The sequence below is a fragment of the Monodelphis domestica genome, chromosome 1 (genome assembly GCF_027887165.1).
Source record: "Monodelphis domestica isolate mMonDom1 chromosome 1, mMonDom1.pri, whole genome shotgun sequence".
Classification (NCBI taxonomy): Eukaryota; Metazoa; Chordata; class Mammalia; order Didelphimorphia; family Didelphidae; genus Monodelphis; species Monodelphis domestica.
The window spans coordinates 583,840,331-583,860,737 of NC_077227.1; the positions used below are offsets into that span (position 1 = coordinate 583,840,331).

The 20,407-nt window shown below is 35.3% G+C and overlaps 1 protein-coding gene across 2 annotated transcripts in view; it reads left to right on the plus strand.

The window, feature by feature from the left end:
* LOC100032993 (disintegrin and metalloproteinase domain-containing protein 2) overlaps nucleotides 1-20,407 on the plus strand; it is a 139,716-nt gene that overhangs the window by 61,672 nt on the left and 57,637 nt on the right. For both annotated transcript variants that reach the window (XM_007476385.2, XM_016431196.2), the window contains 5 exons: nucleotides 3,876-4,009; nucleotides 12,004-12,184; nucleotides 14,653-14,739; nucleotides 14,865-15,063; nucleotides 15,237-15,342. In XM_007476385.2, coding sequence (XP_007476447.1) covers nucleotides 3,876-4,009; nucleotides 12,004-12,184; nucleotides 14,653-14,739; nucleotides 14,865-15,063; nucleotides 15,237-15,342 — 707 coding nt within the window. The remainder of the gene's footprint in view (nucleotides 1-3,875; nucleotides 4,010-12,003; nucleotides 12,185-14,652; nucleotides 14,740-14,864; nucleotides 15,064-15,236; nucleotides 15,343-20,407) is intronic.

The window sequence follows — 20,407 nt, forward strand, 5'->3', positions numbered from 1 at the left end:
TAAATTGAAATGGTTTTTGTACAAACAAAGCCAATGCAACCAAAATTAGAAGGGAAGCAACAAATTGAGGAAAATTTTTTTATGAGAAAAGTCTCTGACAAAGGTCTGATTTCTCAAATTTATAGGGAATTATGTCAAATGTACAAGAAATCAACCCATCCCCCCAATTGACAAATGATCAAGAGATATGAATAGGCAGTTTTCAGATGAAAAAATCAAAACTGTTATATTTAAAATTAATATATCTTTCATAATTTCATATTTTTCATAAAGTTTATAAATAGGAAATGTAGATCAGCATAGATTTAGATCTCAGCCTTTACTGTAAGTTCTCAGACCACATGTAGCCTAGCCTGAAAGCCTCTTCCTCTTCCCCATTACCTGTCTCTCCCTACCAGAGTCTGTCCTTGCCAAAAGAGACACAGGTCTTCTCTGCCCCCTTTCCTTTATTGACATTCAGGATGCATTTAGGATGCAACTGAGATATGTGAGGAATGTTGACAAACTGGTCAGCAACCCAGAAGGGGGAGGGGATGAACTTCCCTCTACACAATATCAACAATCACATGAAAACGTGTTCTAAATCCCTCCTTATTAGAGAAATGCAAATCAAAACAACTCTCAGATACCACCTTACACCTAGCAGATTGGCCAATATGACAATAAAGAAAAACAATAAATGTTGGAGGGGATGTGGCAAAATTAAAACACTTATGCATTGCTGGGAATTGTGAATTGATCCAACCATTATGGAAGGTAATTTGGAATTATCCCCAAAGGGCTTTAAAAGAATTCATGCCCATTGATCCCACAATAGCACTACTAGATTAGTACCCTAAAAAGATAATAAGGAAAAATGTTTGTAGAAAAATAGTCATAGCCACACTTTGTTTTGGCTAAAAATTAGAAAATGAGGGGGTGTCCTTTGGGGAATAACTGAACAAATGGTGGTATTAATGGTGATGGAATAATATTTTGCTATAAAGAATGATGAACTGCTTGATTTCTGTATGAACTGAAAAGACCTCTATGATAGAGTGAAATGAGAAGAACCAAAACATTGTACACAGAAATTGAAACATTGTGGAATGATCAAATGTAATTGACTTTGCTACTAGTAGCAATGCAATGATCCAGGATAATCCTGAGGGATTTAAGAGAAGGAATTCTATCCACATCAAGAGAAAGAATTGTGGGAGCAGAAATGCAGAAGAAAAACATGATTTATCACTTGTCTACATGGGTATATGATTTAGGGTTTCAGTTTTCAAAGATTACTCTATTACAAAAATGAATAATATGGAAATAGGTATCAAGTGATAACACATGTATAACCTAGTAGAATTGCTTATCATTTCCTGGAGGTGGGGAGAGTGAAGGGGGGAAGAAGAGAAAATGAATCGTGTAACCATGGAAAAATATTAAAAACTAAAAACATATTTTGGATTCTGCTTTCTGATGCATTATGCTTTCTTCTTATGTTTTATGGTGGAACTCATCCTATTACCATACACAGTGATGGTTGTTAATGATGTTTTTCCTTCCATCTTATTCCTATACTTTTTCTTTTCTTTGTTTCCCATCTCATCTTTATAATGATGAAGATATTAGAGGAGTCTGTTCAGCATTAGTGCTCTGGGTTTGGTGCAAATATACTTCGGCTTCCCTGACCTTTTCTTGTTCCATCACCTAGAGTTTAATCCTTTCTTTTATATTAAAACTCTCTTTGAGATCTACTATCCTTACTTAAAATTTGTTTTCTAAGATTAATATCTTCTTTAATATCCCTCTTCCCTTATTTTTTCCTTTCTCTTCCATTTTCCTCTTCTTTCTTTTTAGTGAAACCTTTTTAGCACCCAACTGTGTGTTTTTTATTCAATGTGATATTTTTCTTGAATTTGCCAATTAGGGCTTTATCTTTGTGAAAAAATTGTTGGGGAGAGCTTACCCATACTTCTGATTACTCAATTATCTTGGTCTCTATTTTTATGATACTACTTCCCCAAGGGTGAAGTTATCCTATATAGATTAACTCGCTCTGCCAGTGAAAGAGCAACAACTGCTTTTTTCACTATTGCACTATTTGCGAGGTACTATTAGATCAATAAACATATTGCATTAATAGATGGCAAAATGTGAAATTCTATTTTTATGTTTTTTATTCCCTTAAAATATATAAAGTTGTATCTGGAACAGAGCTGAATTCTTAAGGAAATAATTTGGTCATTCTTTTATAGCTTACAAATTTGGGTTTCTCTTTTTTACTTTATTCTCTCATCCATTTAATTACCAAATCTCATTACATTTTCACTGTGATTTCTATGAGAACTTTCTACCTCTTCCTCCCACTGCCAATATCCTAAGTCAGATCTTTATTGCTTCTTTTCTATGTGACTTACCCCCCATTGATCTTTTGTAAGGCTTCCCGAGCCAGCGAGAAGCCTCAAGGTAGGAATATAGAAAAAGGATAGAAGTTCTGGATGCCGTGAAGGGTGTGAGGGAGCCAAATTTGGGATGTCAAAAATGAGTCAGAGATCAGTTGTTATTAATATATTGGAGCTGCAGCCATGCTCCGATCAATGGACGTCACTGGAAGGCTTTCTTCTGTCCAGAGATCCCAATTTAACACTTCACTGGTCAGAGGATGATATAGCTCAGCTGGGAGAATGAATAGAGAATGATAGGAAGAATCCGAGAATGCTAGGTATTAGCATTGGAAAAGAAAGAGACACCTGGCCAAAGGCCAGGCCTCAGGTAGAGATAGAGAGGAGAGAGAAAGGTGGAAAGACAGTGTAGCAAACCTGTGAGATTGTCCAGGAAGAAGAGAAGGAGGAGATAGAGAGCTGGCCAAGGCTCCCTATTTAATCTCTTTGATATGCAAATGTACTCAATACATATTGATAAGTTACACAGTGTCTCAATACATATTGATGAGTTACATAGTGTATTGCCATTGGATAATTGCAAATTACGACAAGGTGAAGGTGGAATTTTTATCCTCAGGTGAGTGAGACAAAGGGAAGCAAGGTTTCGCGCCCTAACTCCAGCCACGCTGAGAACAGAGTTCATTGCCATGGGCAGAATGGCCATGTGCCCACACACAATCCTTGCTTCTTAATTATACATATGGGCTGGACTGCTACATTTTGGCTTATTTTGACTGCTATGATGAACCTCATGGTTAGAGGTGCTACTGATATATGAATTTCTACCTAAAGAAATGAGGCTAATTAGTGGATCGAGCCAAAAAAAGCCTCTGGTGGCTCTCTTGATTATTTAATAAAATACCAATTTCCTAGCCTGATAAAGCCTTCTAAAATCTGATTCTGTTTGTCTTTCTAATCTGATTAGACATTTGTCTTTTCTGTATTATGTACTGAAATAAAATTCTATGATCTTTTCTCTAATATCATCTTACCATTTTCTATTACTGTAAATTTGCAGGTATTTGTAACATGCTTTTTCCCATTACTACTTCTTGGATTCTCTAAAGTCTGACTCAGGTAACAAGCTTTCTTTGATTTCCTGCCACTAGATATGGCTATTACCTTCTCAGATATTTCATTCCAATCTTCTTTATATCTATTATATATTTATTCTAATTTTTGTTAGAGTTATTTATGTATATCCTAAACTTACTCTAATAGATTACAAGTTCCTTGAAGGAAGGGTCTCTACCATTCTATGTTCAAGGTTTAGACTAAGGCCTTTAACATGGTAGTAGGGGCTTAATGAATATTTGTTGAAATGAATTAAACCTTGTATTCCATTTAGATTTGCTACTTCATCGTTCATTTTAATTCTTTCATTTTCCCAGCTAAGTGAATTATTAGATATGTAATAGTATTGATTTTTCTTTTTTCCTTTTTTTTTAGTATCCAAGAATATTTACTCTCGAGGCACTTTCAGTTGTTATTGCTCAATTATTGGCTCATAGCATGGGAATAACTTATGATGATGAAAGATGTCAGTGTCCAAGTGCTATCTGCATAATGACCCCACAAGCAGTGTAAGATTATTTTTACCAAATATCTATTACATTAAGATTATGTCTTTGTTTTACATATGGGCATATATATGTATATATACATATGTTTGTGTGTGTATATGTATCAACTAATAGTTTAATTGTGTAAAGATTAAAATTTAGGAATATGGGGAGACTGAGGCAGGTAGAAATTAGTTTCTCTCTGCAAGGAGTATTATATTTTTTAGAGGTTTATTAAAGGTTAAAGATTAAAGAATATACAAGTAAGAAACATGTGTCTAGGCCAGAGGCCTAGACAAAATAACCTCACATCACGCAAGAGACACGCCTGCTCCAAAACGGAAGTCCAAAAGAACCCCCAAAAACCTTTCCCACCAGCTTAAATCCTTCCTCTATCTCGGCCCACCTCAGAATTCCCGTGAGATTACAAAGCATTTTGGGGAAGTGGAGCAAAGGCTTGTGGGGATTGTAGTCCTGTATTCGAGTCTATTTTTTACAATTGTGGAAGGAACTGATACTTTTCATTTGTAGTATTGTCCAATCTTTTCCCCTCCTAAATCAAATTATATGTAGTGAAAGCAGATGCTGCACACAATCTGTCTATCTTCTTCTTGTGACATCTGGCATAGCCTCATACTCAGGGATGAACTTTTGGTCTGGCCATCAAATACATCTTTAATTAAAAGGAGTAGGCAGATTTACCTGTCCATTTGTAATATCGTTCTGTCTTTCGCTACTTTCTCGAAGACTGGATGGCTACATATTTTGTGATCCTTGAGCCAGGCAAAATAAAAGAATTTGATCCTTATATAAGACTGATTATTATGAATATTTACTTAAAAGTCAGCAGCAAGCTTTCATTAAATAATTATAGATGTAATTACTGCAGTGGATTCTGTGTTTGGAGAAGGAAAGAGGTGAACACCAAAGTAGGAATAGTTAAGGTAGTTGATTCTATAGTCCTTAACCAAAGTGAAAAGGATTCTATGATGAGGTTTCTGAACTGTGACCATAAGCTTATTGTTACTGAGTAACTTCAGAATTTAAGGAGGCAGCCAGTCTGTTCTTAGTACCTTGGTGCCTCCTTACATCACAAGAAGATTGATCACAAAGGTGACTGACACTAAGTATACCAGTTGGATAGTTCCCAGGCTATTGGTTTGGTTTCATTTTTCTTTTATTTTCATCCTTTAAAATTATCTCATTTTTATCAGTCCCTTTTGTTTTTATATAACATTTTTCTGAATATATTCCTTTTTTTCTACCTAACTCAATGAATCATCCTTTTCATCAAAGATCTGAACATGAAGAATAAATAAGATTTAGTTTGTTTTAAAGACTAAACTAAAAGAGAATAAAAGAAAAATAAAGATAGTAACCAATTTTATCCCCACAAAAGTCCTACTTGGATGCCTTATGCCAGGTTGGAGTTGTCCCTGGGTTTCTGTGGTGCCAGCTCTGGTAGTGTTGTATGTGCTCAGCAGGAGCAAACCTGCTCAGTGTTGGGCTCCTTGAGATCAGGGCTTGGCACACAGTAAGTACATTATCAATGTTTATTGACTGACTATCAGTAGAAGTTTAACCACTTGACCATAATGGCTTTTAATCATTAGATCACATATTTTGGAAGCAATATTAGAGGTCATCGTTTTCAACTTCCCCATTTTACAAATATAGAAAGGAAGCCTCAGAGAAGGGAAAATCCTTGCCCAGGTTGACCTAGTGAGGAAAGATTAAGAGTGAGATTGGAACTCAGCTCTTTCTGACTCCTGACTCCAAGTCCAGCACTCTATCCACTATGCAATGCAGCCTCTGAGATAGATTAAAAAAAAAAAAAGCAACGCACCTTTTGTTTGCATAGATCTTTTCTGCATTTGACTGCTACTACTCTGTCATCCATTATCTGGACCATTATAAAAGCCTGCAGGTGGATATGCCTGCTTAAGTCTCTCCCTACTTCAGTCCATCCAAAGTGATTTTCATCCATTCAGCCACCAAAGTGATTTTCCTGAAGCACAGGTGTGATCATATTACACACACCCCTTTTCCACACCAACCCCTCACACATTAAACTCCAGGGGATCCCCACTGCCTGTAGGATCAAATATAAAACACCCTTCATAGCCTAGTCCCCTCTGACCTTTTCAATCTTCTTACACTTAACTCCCTCAAACATACTCTTCAGTCCACTGACACTGACCTCCAGGAAGACTCTCCCAACCTTTCTTTCTTCACATGCCTTTTCTCTCTTACTTCTTTTTTACATTTTATATATAGTATGTACACATTTCTTTGCTTGTAGTCTCCCTCATCAGAGTATGAGCTTCTTCAGGCAATCATTTTTTGCTTGTCTTTGTATTCACAGCATTTAGCACAGTGTCTAGTACATATTAGATGCTTAATAAATATTTTTGTACTGACTGCTTCAGTCAGAATGGCAGAATGATGAAGAGAGAATGGGGAAGGCATTGCATGTGTCAAGCCCTGAACAACATCACTAAAAAAAAAATGAAACTGACTCTATCTTGACTGACAATGTATAGGTTCCCAGTGCTGGGAGTAATTTTAGATTATTTGTGAGTTAACCAGATGCTAACCTGCTCAAATTGAGAAGGCACATTGTGTCTAATTGCAAAGGCTTTATCAGTGCCTGAAAAAAAGTTATTGGTGCTAAAAAATGAGTCATGTATAAAAATCTTGATAATGGTTTTTGTAATTTTTACTTATACATCTTTCATGTGTTTTTCCTTCTCTCTATTAACACAACCTCCACTCTAATTCAAGACTTCATCAACCATTATCAAGACTATGAAATAACCCATTAATTGGTCTTCCCCAAACAAGTTTATTCCTATTCCTTCCATCTACCACAAAGCTGCCAAAATGAATTTCTTAATGCAAAAGTATGACTGGATCCATCTCTAATTGCTTCTCAAAATTCCTTTACTGATATCTCTAAGATCAAATGTAAACTCTTCTGTTTAGCATTTAAAACTTAACAACTCAGATCTAAACAACTGGAAAAAAATATTGATTGTTCATGGGTAAGCCGAGCCAGTATAATAAAAACAAAACAGTCAACTCATTCTTTAATCAAACTGCCCAAACATAATTTTATAGAGTCAGAAAAAAATAACCATGAAAAGCTTCTGGAAGAGCAAAAGGTCAAGAATTCCAAAGAAATAGAAAATAAATGTGAAGGAAGATGGCCTAGCAGTACTAGATCTCAAGCTAGATTACAAAGCAGTCACCATCAAAACAATCGAAGTGGCTAAAAAATAGATTACTGGATCAGTAGAATAGATTAGGTACAATACATAGTAATAAGTGACCATAACAATTTAGTATTTGATCAATCAAAAGATCCAAGTTTTCAGGACCAGACCTTGTTATTTGACAAAAACTATTGGGAAAAATAGAAAATGGTATGGCAGAGGCTCGGTATAGATCAATAGCTAACACTCTACCCCAAGATAATGTGAACATGGGTACATGGTAGAGGCATTAAATGTTGATATCATAAGCAAAGAGTAGGGAAACATCAAATAGTTTACCTGTCAGATCTATGGATAAGGGAAGAATTTATAAATAAACAAGCAATGAAGAGCATAATAGGATATAAAATGGATAATTTAGATTATATTCAATTAATTTTTTACATTAAAATCAATGCAACCAAGATTAGATGGAAAACAGAAAGCTGGAGAAAAATAGCAAACAATCTTTAAAAAAGCACCATATCAACTAACATGACAGCAAAGGAAAGTAATTAATGCTGGAGGGGATGTGGCAACGTGGGGACACTAATTCATTGCTGGCGGAGTTGTGAATTGATCCAACCATTCTAAAGGGCAATTTGGAACTATGCCCAAAGGGCGCTAAAAGACTGTCTGCCCTTTGATCCAGCCATAGCACTGCTGGGTTTGTATCCCAAAGAGATAATAAGGAAAAAGACTTGTACAAGAATATTCATAGCTGCGCTCTTTGTGATGGCAAAAAATTGGAAAATGAGGGGATGCCCTTCAATTGGGGAATGGCTGAACAAATTGTGGTATCTGTTGGTGATGGAATAGCAGAGTGCTCAAAGGTATAATAAACCGGAGGAATTCCAGGGACTGATGCAGAGTGAGAGGAGCAGAACCAGGAGAACATTGTACACAGAGACTGACACACTGTGGTACAATCAAATGTAATGGATTTCTCCATTAGTGGCAATGCAGTGATCCTGAACAACCCAGAGGGATCTACAAGAAAGAACACTAACCACATCCAGAGGAAAAACTGTAGGAGTAGAAACATCAAAGAAAAACAACTGCTTGACTACATGGGTCGAAGGGATATGGTTGGGAATATAGACTCTAAATGATCATTCTAGTGCAAACATCAACAACATGGAAATAGGTTCTGATCAAGGACACATGTAAAACCCAGTGGAATTGTGCCTCGGCTAAGGAAAGGGGTGAAGGGAGGGGAGGGAGGGAAAGAAATATGATTCTTGTAACCAAGGAATAATGTTCTAAATTGACTAAATACAATTTTCAAAAAAATAAAAATAAAAAACAAAAAAATAAAGTTTCCATTTATATATTTTATGTCATACTTATTCACAAATTTAGTCTTCTTTCTTTCTGCATAGAGAGCTAGTCCTTATAATAAAGAATAAAATAGACAGAAAAGGAAGAAAAGCAGTTCAGTAAAACTAGTCATCAAATTCATTTGATTATAAAGGTTTATGAATTTGTTACTAATCATCTCCTACAACCACCAAAAAAAAGTGCATTTTCTCATCTCTTCAGAGCCAACCTTAGTCATTATAATTATTCAATATTTAGTTTCATTTTTTCCTGTTGTCCTTTCCATTTGCCTTATGGTAGTCCTTTTATATATATAAACATTTTATAGATATCCTATATTATTTATTAATAATTATAATTAATAAGAATTATGTTATATTTTATATATTATATTTTGTGGTTATCTTTTTTATCAGTTCATCAGGATCTTCCCATGCTTTCTTGAATGTTTCATAATTATAGTTTATTAAAACACAGTTGTACCCATTACATCATTGCACGACAATTTTTTAGCCACTCTGTCTGACGTTTTCTTTTATTTAGAACTTAAACTAAAAAAGAACATTTCCATGTACAGAGCAGGGGATAAAAACATTCTATATTGAAGTGTGAATCTTCATTTTATACTACTTAAAATACATAATAAATTTTATGTTACTTTCAAAATTATCCTGATTATGCTTCCTTTGGAATTTTTGTGCATTGAAAAAAATGATTTCCCACCCCCCCCCTTTTTTTTTTTGTTACATCAGTATGGATAAACTACATTTTCCTATTGTCCCTTTACCCAGTTAGAAACCAAGAGAACAAAAAGAGAGGAGAAAATTTGGAACAAAAAGCATTGTCAAACAAACATTCATACAGTCACCATTTCCAGAAATGTAAAATCTCTGCACATTGTGTCAATCATCTTCTTCTCATATTTCTTAAGTCTTTCAAAGTTGCTTTTCCTTATATTTCTCTTGTTGCATGAGTTATTCTTTTAATTCTCCTCACTCTGAATCACTCATATACCCAGAGATATCTGAAATTATCTTCATCACATTTGAAGGCACAAAAATATACCCTTGTATTTATTGACCAAAATTAATTAAAAAATTCCTCAGTTGTATTAAGAGTCAATCTAAAGCCTTTTTAAAGATTCTAATTCTTTCTTTTCTTTTCTCTAACTCTCTTCCCCCCACTGCATTTAATCATCAGGCTTAAGAAGTTTGTTTTGCTTCTGGCTATTCTCTCTCTGATATTAGCCTTCCTCTTAACCTGTCCTCCTACTTGTTTCTCAATTGACATTTCTAGACCAAACTAGCTCCTTCTGAATTAGAATTTTTCTTTAACTATTTTATAATGAATAATATTCTCTAGCAATTTGATTGATTCTATATTTTTCTTTTGTTTATATTTTTGTTAGATTTGTTCAAAATTGAGAGAGGGACACTGAAATCCCCCAGCATCATCATAGTAACATAAATCAGTTAATTTTTTATGTTATTAGGCTTTTGGAACATATTACTTTAATATCTATGCTGTTTTGCTATTGTTGTTTACTTTCACCATAATGCAGTTTTTTGGTTTATCTCTTTGTGTTGTGAATTTTTGTTCTTGATTTGCCTATTATTTTTCAATGTTTTTCAACAAGAATGATGTAAGAACACTCTCTAGTAATCTGTCTAATTGTTTCTTTGTTACACTAAGTCCAATTCTTTTTTGCACCATCTTTAATGGAGAGAACAGTTGATTTCTGAGTAAGAAAGCAAAAAAAAATTAAGAAATTAGAATTAGATGATCTCTAATATCTCTCCCAAACATAATCAGTATAAACCATTAATTATAATGCATGATTAGCACATTTAAATTTCTCATTTATTACTGAGTGAGAAGTATTTTGGCATGAGATAAATATACCGCAATCCCATTTTCTAAACTGATGACAGATTGCAATGAATCTCTTATTACTTAAAATATTTAGTCATATTCAGAGCATCTCTTCCCCTCCAATCTTGACACAATAAACTTCAATTTTCTGTCATTCATCCTTGCATTTATATTTCTCCACATCTACTGTGTACATATTTTTGGCATTTTTCTGTTTGTTGAATTACCAATATCATTTATTTTCCTGTTTTTATTAGGTTTATTAAGCATTATAATATTCAATTTATTAGCTAGAAATATGTTCATTTGGTCTCTTTTTTTGGCTCCATAATTTGATAATCAAGTAGCTCTCTTTGTGAGTGATATTGAATTTAGTAATATTTTTATATTTGCTTATGTAATCAATAGCAGCTACAGCTGTTATAACCTCTTAGTTAGTGTGCTTTCTGTAATCATTATTGTATTAAGTAACTTGGGGCCTAAGGCCTCTCCAAAGACTCTGCATTCACATGCATTCTGGATTCTAATTCAGGTCAATTTTTTTCTACTTTGATTAATGTTGGTTGGCCTTCTCAAAGGCTAAGAGAGCCTGAGAGGGCAGCTTTGGTTATATAACATTTTTTTAAAAAAAGGATTTTGTATAAATATAATGAATACAACTAAAATTAAAAGAGAAGATGGTCAGTGTAAGGAAATCTTTTACAAAAATTATTTGATGATGGTCTCATTTTAAAGATATGTAGAGAACTGATTCAAATTTATAAGAATATGAGCTATTCCCCAACTGATAAATGATCAAAATATAAGACTAGGAAGTTTTCACATAGAAGGAAATCCAAGCTATCAAAAGTAAAATAAAAAAAAATGCTCCAAGTCTGCATTTTCTTTTGCAACATATTATGAAAATATGTTTTGTAAGACCTTAAATATATTATACATAATATACATATAATACATCTTACCCTCTCAAGAGAGGGGGAGGGACAAGAGGAGATAATTTGGAACTAAAATGTTTAATGAACTTTTAAAAATAATTGGGAAATATTTAATAAAATAAATGTATTGAAAAGAATTTCTATTAAGGAAAAATATTCCTTTGTTCTATTCGTATAGTTAATTTTTATATTAATCACTACCCTAGGGAACTCTAAAAAAACTCTTTAGAATTATGAACCAATACTTTTTACTTTATAATTAGGAATTTGAATCAATTATTTTGTATAAATAACTAGATAAACACTAAAAGCCTTCTTAATGATAACATCAGAGTTAAGGGTTTATAGGAAGGGCTAATAGAGATTATCTAGTCCATCACCTTAATGTTCACATAAGAAAGTTAAAAAAACCCATTAATTTAATTAACATTAAAAAAATTAAACAATTTCAGAATATTTTCATTATATGACTTCAATCCATTGAACAGTTAGAAACTTCCCTCTCCCATACTTCTTGGCAAACTTGAGAAAACAAAAGTGAGAAAGAACTCTACATTCTGTAAGGTTATATTTTAAGTAGAATTCATGGCTTGGACTGAAAGATAAAAAACCTAATAATCCAATTTATTTTTAGGAAGTCTACTGGTGTGAAGGCATTTAGTACCTGTAGTATAAAAGCCTTTAAAGATTTTGTATTAAAAAAAAATCCTGAATGTCTTCAGAATCGACCACAGTTAGATCCATCTTATAGAAGTGCAGTTTGTGGTAATGCTGTCCATGAAGAGGGTGAGGAATGTGACTGTGGCTATGCAAAGGTAAGTGATAAATATTAGGAATTTTAAAAACCAATTTCATATTGCTTTTCTTTAGTCTTTCTATAGCGCTCCCAGTCAGTCAGGAAGTCAGTAAAATTTACTAAATGTCTATGTGTCAGTCACTCTCCTAAGGGTTGGGTATCCACAAGTATGATAAAAGAAAGATAGTTCATGCCCTCAAAGAGGGGACATGATGAGAGAAGACAAAATATAAAAAGAAGCTGAAAAGAGGGGACTGATGTGGAGGCATAATGGGAGAATATGTTCTTTATAATGGAAAAATTGGTCAGAAAAATCCCAAAGTAGCTCAAGTGTGGTGATGCGAAATGAGGGGATATATGAGCCGGGCTTTCTCCTTCAATGAAAGTTTCGAGTTAATGATACCATTACTCCAACGGAGAGGCAATGAGGAGCAAGAGACTCAAGGCTGATAGAATCTTCCAGATCTTACATTCCAAAATAAATTTGGTCTAGAGCAAAATAAATTATAATCAACCCGTGAACTAGTAGTCATTTGATGCTTACTAGGTGCCAGGCACTGGGGATTCCAGTCCAAAGAATGAATCGGGAGCTGCTCACAAGGACCTTGGAACACATACGAAGAGCAAGAACGTGTCCAGATAGATACGTGAGGAGGATAAAGTATATCAATTCTGTACAAAGATGTTCAGCACAAGAGCGTTTTCAAAGAGAAGGCACTGGCACTTGGAGGAATCAGGCTTCATGTAGAAGAGAGCTCCTAAAGGAAAAAGAGAGGCTATCTGAAGCAAAGCTGCGGAGGGATTGTGGGCCAGAACAAAGGCACAGTGAATGATGAACAGAGCAGCTAAGATCAGTTGGTACTTGGTACTGAGTATGGGAGGGGCAGTCATGCATAACGCTACTGGGAAGACAGATTGGGGCAGGGGATGAAGAACTCCAAAAGTCAAACAGAAGACTTTATATTTCATCTGAGGCAAGAGGCAGCAAACAGATTATTTATTTTATTTAGAATATTTTTCTATGGTTCCATGATTCATGTAACCTTCCCTCCCTGCTCCTGGAGCTGACAAGCAATTCCACTGGGTTATACATGTACCACAGACTTTTCTACTAGCGGCAATGCAATGACCCAGGACCATCTTTTTAGGAGTCTTTCTTCCTGGAGTCCTGGGGTTCATATTGTGTTGGTGTATGTTATCTCAGCTTTCAGCATTTTTAAAATGTGTTTGTTTTTTCCTGGATCCTATTAAATTAATTGCAATTTTATTAAATTACTGCAAATTTATAGTCAGAGTCAGGTGTATCCCTGGGCCCCTGCTCAGGCCACGCTCTGTGACAGACCGCAGGTGCTCTGACTACAGTCTGCTGGCAGCCCTGCCACTGAGATTGCAAGTAGACAGTCCACATCCCTCTGTGGCCATAACCACAGATTCCACTCTCCTGGGAGACATCACAGCTGATGGGGCTCCACTTCCTCAGCAAACAAATCACTGGTGCATGCTCCTTCCTCACTTTTCTCCTGCCACTGCAGCCCTGGGGCCCCCATTTGTTAGTAATGAAGCTTGAGTTCCCTCCCACCCTTCTGGCCTGACATCTGCCAACTCCAAGGTGTCCACTATTTCAATCCCCAGCCAAGGTCCAGCGGGGGTCTCTGGAGCCTGGGCAGCAACAAACATAAGCGCTCCCAAGGCCCTCCTGCAGGTTCCAATTCCTGTGGTTTCCTCTGGGATTCAGGCTCCCCTGGCTCAGCAAAAAAGGTGGGGTCCATAATCTTGCCCTCCAGTGCTGCCTTGTGGATTCTCTCTGCTTGCTCTATTTCTGCCTCTAAGGCCTGTGGCTGTGGGACTGAGGCCACGAAAGTCAAACATTGTCTTCCCTGCTTGTCTTTGGCTGGCTGTTCAGCTTCACTCCAGACTCCAGTCTGGTTTTGCCTCTTTTGATGCTGGTTTTTTTAGAGTTATTTTTGGTTGTTTGTAGGGGATTTTTAGGAGGGTAAGCATGATTTGCACATTTCCATCTTCCCACAATGTCAATTTTTTTATATCTTGAATTAAAAATATGGATCCACATAAACACTATGAGTGAAATATCGAAAGCATTTTATGTAAAGTAAAAATGATGCATCATTATAATGAGCTTGTGTATATGTATGCCTACTGGCTCTTTCTACCCTTTTGGAGAAGTCACTTTAAGTAGTCTTGAAAAAGACTGTAGAATTTTGAATGATGCTCAAGGGTCAAAAAGAGTGTTTTTCCACTAAAAAAAAATTTAGGGGAATTTTTCCTAAATAAGCATAAAACTTTCCTTCCCAGTGTTCTCAAGTTGTACGCCATATTAATAATACAAATCAATCCATTTTAGAGAAAACAAATACTTATACATTATGTTTGAATAGGTGATAGTAAAATTATCTTCATCAACTATAAAATTATTTTAATCAAAATTAGATTGATCTAAACTTGATTTAAACTTTTATTTAATTTTAGGAATGTACTGCCTGTTGTCGTGCATGGCTTTGTAAACTGGTAACTGGAAAAGCATGTGCCCAGGGAGAGTGCTGCGAAAACTGTCAAGTAAGATTTGTTATTTCAGTAGATAAATGCTTGCTATTCATGATGTTGTATGTAATTCTTTAAAATTCATATTCCATTTTATTCTGTTCTCCTTCCCACTTTTCCCCTTTCTTGAAACTCCCAAGTTTCGTGCAAAAGGTACAAAATGTAGGAATCCTATTGATTCCGAGTGTGATCTCCCCGAGTATTGTAATGGATCCTCTGCCTACTGTCAGGCTGACTTACATGTTCTAAATGGACATCAATGCCGTTCCAAAACGAGTTACTGCATTCGAGGAAAATGCCTAGATCCAGATGATCAGTGTAAAGATGTATTTGGTCCAGGTAAGTATCATATTTATCTGACTTGCCCTGAAGGCTTAAAAAAAACTTTGAGAAATTGATAAAATTAAAATCTTAATATTTATAAAAATACATTTTGAAAAAATTCTATTTGAAAAACTTTGTTCTTTTTATTTTTTGAGTTATGACATAATTAACATGTCATTTCTTTTTAGATTCAACTTTTGCTCCTTATGAGTGTTTTGAAGAACTCAATAGTAAGGCAGATCGGACAGGGCACTGTGGTTACGGTAAAGAAGAATTCCAAGTATGCCCGTGGAAGTATGTTTGAAGGAACTCTTTCAGTAATGTGATAGTCATGCCTTATAGTATTTAGAAAGTATGTGCAATTTCAAAGTAGCACCCAACAGAAACTAAATTCACCTTCAGCCAGGACACAAAATATCCTGATGGACAGAGATTGTGGTTTCTATTTGTTTCAAGACACACTCTGCTCATGCTTCCAAAGCTAGTCAGGTACATGGGCACTTTAGCATTAGGGAATGAATGAGGTATTTTTTCTCTATTGTTATTACTCTCAGTTATCAAATCTCCACTGGCGGTGATTCCTCCATTTTAATGTACCAGTGACTAGCACCTTATTTTCATTTAACTTTTACCAAGGAATTATTTGCTTCTAAGATAGAGCAAGAACAAAATATAAACATTTCCCCCCAAAATTTCAATATTTTAGCCCAGTTTCCACAAAACGTTGGTCTCACCAAGTTCATGTCCAAATGCAAAATGATTATTCAACAAGTCCTCACCTTAGCCTTCACTGATGACCTGAATTTGAAGGCAGCTTCCAAAAGTTACTGCTAAATGAACTAGATGAAAATCCAGACTTGGGAATATTGTTTTCCTGGAGTCCCCTACAGCCCTTTTGAAACCCACATGGTCAGGAACCCCCATCCTTGACTATAAAATGTAGAAGAACAAATGTAAAGGTCAAGGACCAAGCCCTTTTCACAGGGCTGTCTCACCTCAGCAGAAAAGTCTCCAAAAAGATCTCTTTCCTTATAATATTATCTCATAAAACATTGCAAGTAATGGAGTTGTCACTATAACACAGCCAGAAAGAAGGAGGGAATCTTTAAGACTGAGCTTGACTCAACCTTTTTAAAAATGTCCCTGGTTCCAGTTGCACAATCATTGGAGAAAGACTTCTCCTAACCATGTAGCTAGAAAACCAGAAACAGTTACAGAATTTCCACAAATGCTACACAGTCTGTCCAAGGCCTTTCCAATCCATGTTATCAGAACTCTTCTAGAAGCAGCTCCCCAGAATCTCCTCATGGGAAAATGCCATCCCAAGTTCTCCGTTCTGACAAACTCTTCTAAGTTTTTCCCACATTTCCCAAAGTTTTTAGCAATATTAACTATGTGATGCTACATGATGTTTTAATATCAGTGGAAAAGATTTGGAAAAATTACCACTGGACACAGAGATTTGATTTTCAAGGATTAATTGATTGGTTCCATCCATGTTGACACATAAACTCACCTATTTCAGCTTTTTAGACTTTTTGTCTCTGTTTGTTTGTCTGTCTCTCTCTCTCTCTCTCTCATTCTTTCTCATACACACACAGATGCACACATACTCATTCATTCATTCATAACTTTATGTACAATCCACAGTTAGTGTGCCCAGGGTTCAAGATGGGGAGGCATAGGTGACTGATGGAAACACTTAGAAGCAATAAAACTCGGGGTCCTCATTTCTTTGGGTCATTTCACACTAAGTTCAAATAGCCTTAAATATTTGCCAGGAAATTTCCTTCTGAGGTAGGTTTTCTTGTTGATTCTCTGTCATTCCTGATGGCATGGATCTCTCTTTTAAAGTTCTACCTTTCTTTCCCCATAGTGTTCTCATCATATTTTGTTGAGTCATTACAAACCTTGTGTTTGGTTATAGATATCTGTTTGTAGCTAGAGTTTTTCCTCTAGATTTAGGATCTTAATTTAATAAGTCTAATAAACCTAATACTAGATTTCAGCAGCTTAATATTCATTTAATACTTTTCACAAATACTTTGCAGAAATAAATATTGATACATAACATGCATATTGTGGGTAATTGGGTTGGAGTGTTTCCCGTGGATTTGAGCATGTGTTCAGGCCATTTTTAGTGGCACATATTCTGATCTCTTACTAAAGGACATAATTGATCACAGATTATTCTTTGATCCTTTGATCCCCCTTGTGGGGAGGGAGAGATCTGTGTCAACAAAAGAAACCTACTCTGTGGAATATAAGGAGTAAGAAGGAAAAAGTTTTGATCTCTTTTGAAGTAGCTTCTCCTTGGGACACAACCAACACCAATTCTCTATTGGACTTTCCCTGAAGTGAAGAGGAATATTCTCCCTTTCCCCATCAGCAGCTTTCTCAGACTTCCCTAGGAAAAAATTTGTTATATACAAGAAGCTGCCACAACTCCTGCTGGGAAAGGGGAGAGAATAGACATTCCCTCAGCCCACTACTGCCACCTTTGTTGGAAGTCCAAAGGACAACTATTGTTGGGTAGATTTTGGCAATATGACTAATAACCAGTAGATTATGTTTTCATTTTGCCTTCTGGTACTTGGAAGTCTTCATTTATTATTTTTTAAATAATTTTTTCCAAGCATTCTGATGATTTTTAAATGACTTCTTCTTGACTTTTTCTTCAAGATAGTTGTTCTTAAGAGTATACCTCTTATATTTTCTTAAAATTTTCAGAGTCCATATTTGGGGAAGGTTTTCTGCTTTTTGTCTAAACACTTTATTCTCCTTTCAATCCTTTCTTCCATAGCTCTTTTTCATAGTAATTCCATTACTGCTTACTTTATTTTCTTGTAATCCTTTGGTAAATTAATTTCTTCCCCTTTGATGAGGAGTCACTCTCATCTTTAGATTTGATCTCTTGGATCTCTATCTACTTATGTTTTTTTCAGAGTATTCTGTGTTTTGTTCTCTTTACTTGTATCTCTATTCTCAGTCCATGACATGGTTTTTGGGCCAGAAACAACAAAACTCCAACTCTTTCTGCACTCTTAAATGAATTAATAAGGCTCTGTTGTTTCCTTCTAAATTAGTTTTCTTGGCCTCTTACTGCTCACTTCAACTTTCCCTAGTATGTGTATTTAAGGACACTAGAGAATTCATTCTTGCTAAGAACTCTGCAATTGGTTGTGCTTAGTCAGGGCATTGTTTTCAGACTTTCCTGCACTTCCACTCTCATCCTTCTATAACCCCTGGGATGTTGAGACTTCTAAACTGTTCACCAGATCTCATCCTATCTTTCCTTTGCCAGACTTTTCCAATGTTTGACTATGTTTTGGTGTAGTACTGGACTAATTGAAAGAACTTACTAAGATTTTTTAAATTGTTATTCAATCTACTTTAAAATATATATATTTTGGTATAAGTATGGAGCACATATGGACAACTTGGGCTCTTTTATGAATTTTCATATAACCATGTTAACCAGCATATTCAATGGAACTGGTCTGTGACACTCACCTTCAAGTATGGGTATAAACATTGAAAGAATGATCATTAACTAACCACCAACAATGGTAGCATTTTGACTAGAAACATAAGTAAATTTCCTTCTAGTCTTATTTAACAGTTTGCTACTTGACATAATTAGATTGTGATGGAGAAGTCCAACCACTTCCCTTCTTGTCCTACTTGCATTTATTTTGTCTATGCAAAAGCCTTTCAAGTTCATAGAATCAAAATTATCTGTAATGATTATGTTAAAATGATTTTTATTGTTTGGTTAAGAACTCACCTCCTACTAATACATATAAAATGTATATAGCCCTCTTATCTGCCAATTTTTTTGTGGAATATTCTTTAAGATCCAAGTCACATATCCCTATTTTGAATTCATTGTGGTCTATAAGATTTAAATTTAAACCTAGTCAGATGTGGCATACTGTTCTGAGTTTATTGAAACCCTGGGCAATTGAGTTAATTTATTTCTGATTCTTCTTTTTTATTATTATATTAGTAAATGCTTACTTTCTATTCCTCAATTGACTTTCATTATTTTCTTTGTATGTGTCACTTTAAATTTGCTAGGAATTATATTTTGTTACCTATACATAGAGCAACTAAAAATGGCTTCAGCCTGTCTGCAGTCTTTAAATGTAGAAAACTATTCTCTGAAGAGTATACAATCAGACAGTTGTAAATCATTTAGATGGTTAGAGAACCTGAGAGATCCTTACTCCACTTAAACATATCTCTCTAATACCATTATTTTAATAATATGTAGGATAAAATTCAGGGATATTCAGATATAGGCAATTTACAACTGACTCCATAAGACAAAAACAGGGAATCATAACAAGGTAAAAATCTTATGAATGAAAAATGGAGAATGCCATTTTACTTAAGGATTTACCTTAAGGATTAAAGTATTCATTCAGCACCTCTCCCCCACATGTTTCCAAGCTTTCAGCAGAGACATAAAAATTGATTCACTTTCTTTTGTCTAGAACCATTGCTCATATCTCCCTCTTCCTTGAGGTACACCCCTGCCTACTTCCTATCCTACTCTGGAAGTTATTGATTCTTCTTTTTTATTTGTTTGTTTGTTTTTAAATTTATCATTATTTTTTCCCTAGCAATACATATATTTTTATTTTTATTTATTTTTTTTAATTTTTATTTGGTCATTTTCAAACATCATTGATTCTTCTGAGCCATTTAGTGGGGAGAAGGATGATAAGTTCTGTTCGGAATGAGTGCTAGATAGGTGACTACCAGTGCTTTAGCAATTGTGCAGAATATGCCTCCCAATCCTGAAAAAGGATGTTATTTTAGCCCAGCCAGAAAACAAAATAATTAAAGAAGAAATGTGGCCAAGGCAAAAGTATGAATGGCTACACTGGTTCTGAAAGAAAGGAAATTGAAACTTAAACAGGGTCAGCCTTATTCCCTTAGGATAAATAGGGAACAGACCAAAGCAGTTGAAATATAAACTTTTCAATATGAGAAGAAGCTGAAGTAGTTTTGAAGTATAGTGCTAGAACTATACTGTTCAGGAAAGAGAATAGAGTGATAAAGTGGGAATATGGGAAAATGAAGCTTCCTCAAACCCGTGAGAAGCCTCAAGGTAGGAAGATAGAGGAAGGATAGAAGTTCTGGATGCCGCGAGGGGGATGGTGGAGCCAAGTTAGAGATATGAGGTGGCAGGAATGAGTCAGAAATCCAGGCCTTATTGATTACAAAGGAGCCACAGCAAAAACTCCGATCAGTGGACTATTCAGAAGGCTTATACCCATCCAAAGATCCAAATTTAATACCACACATGTCGCAGACATGATAGAGAGAAGAAAGTGCCTGGCCAAAAGCC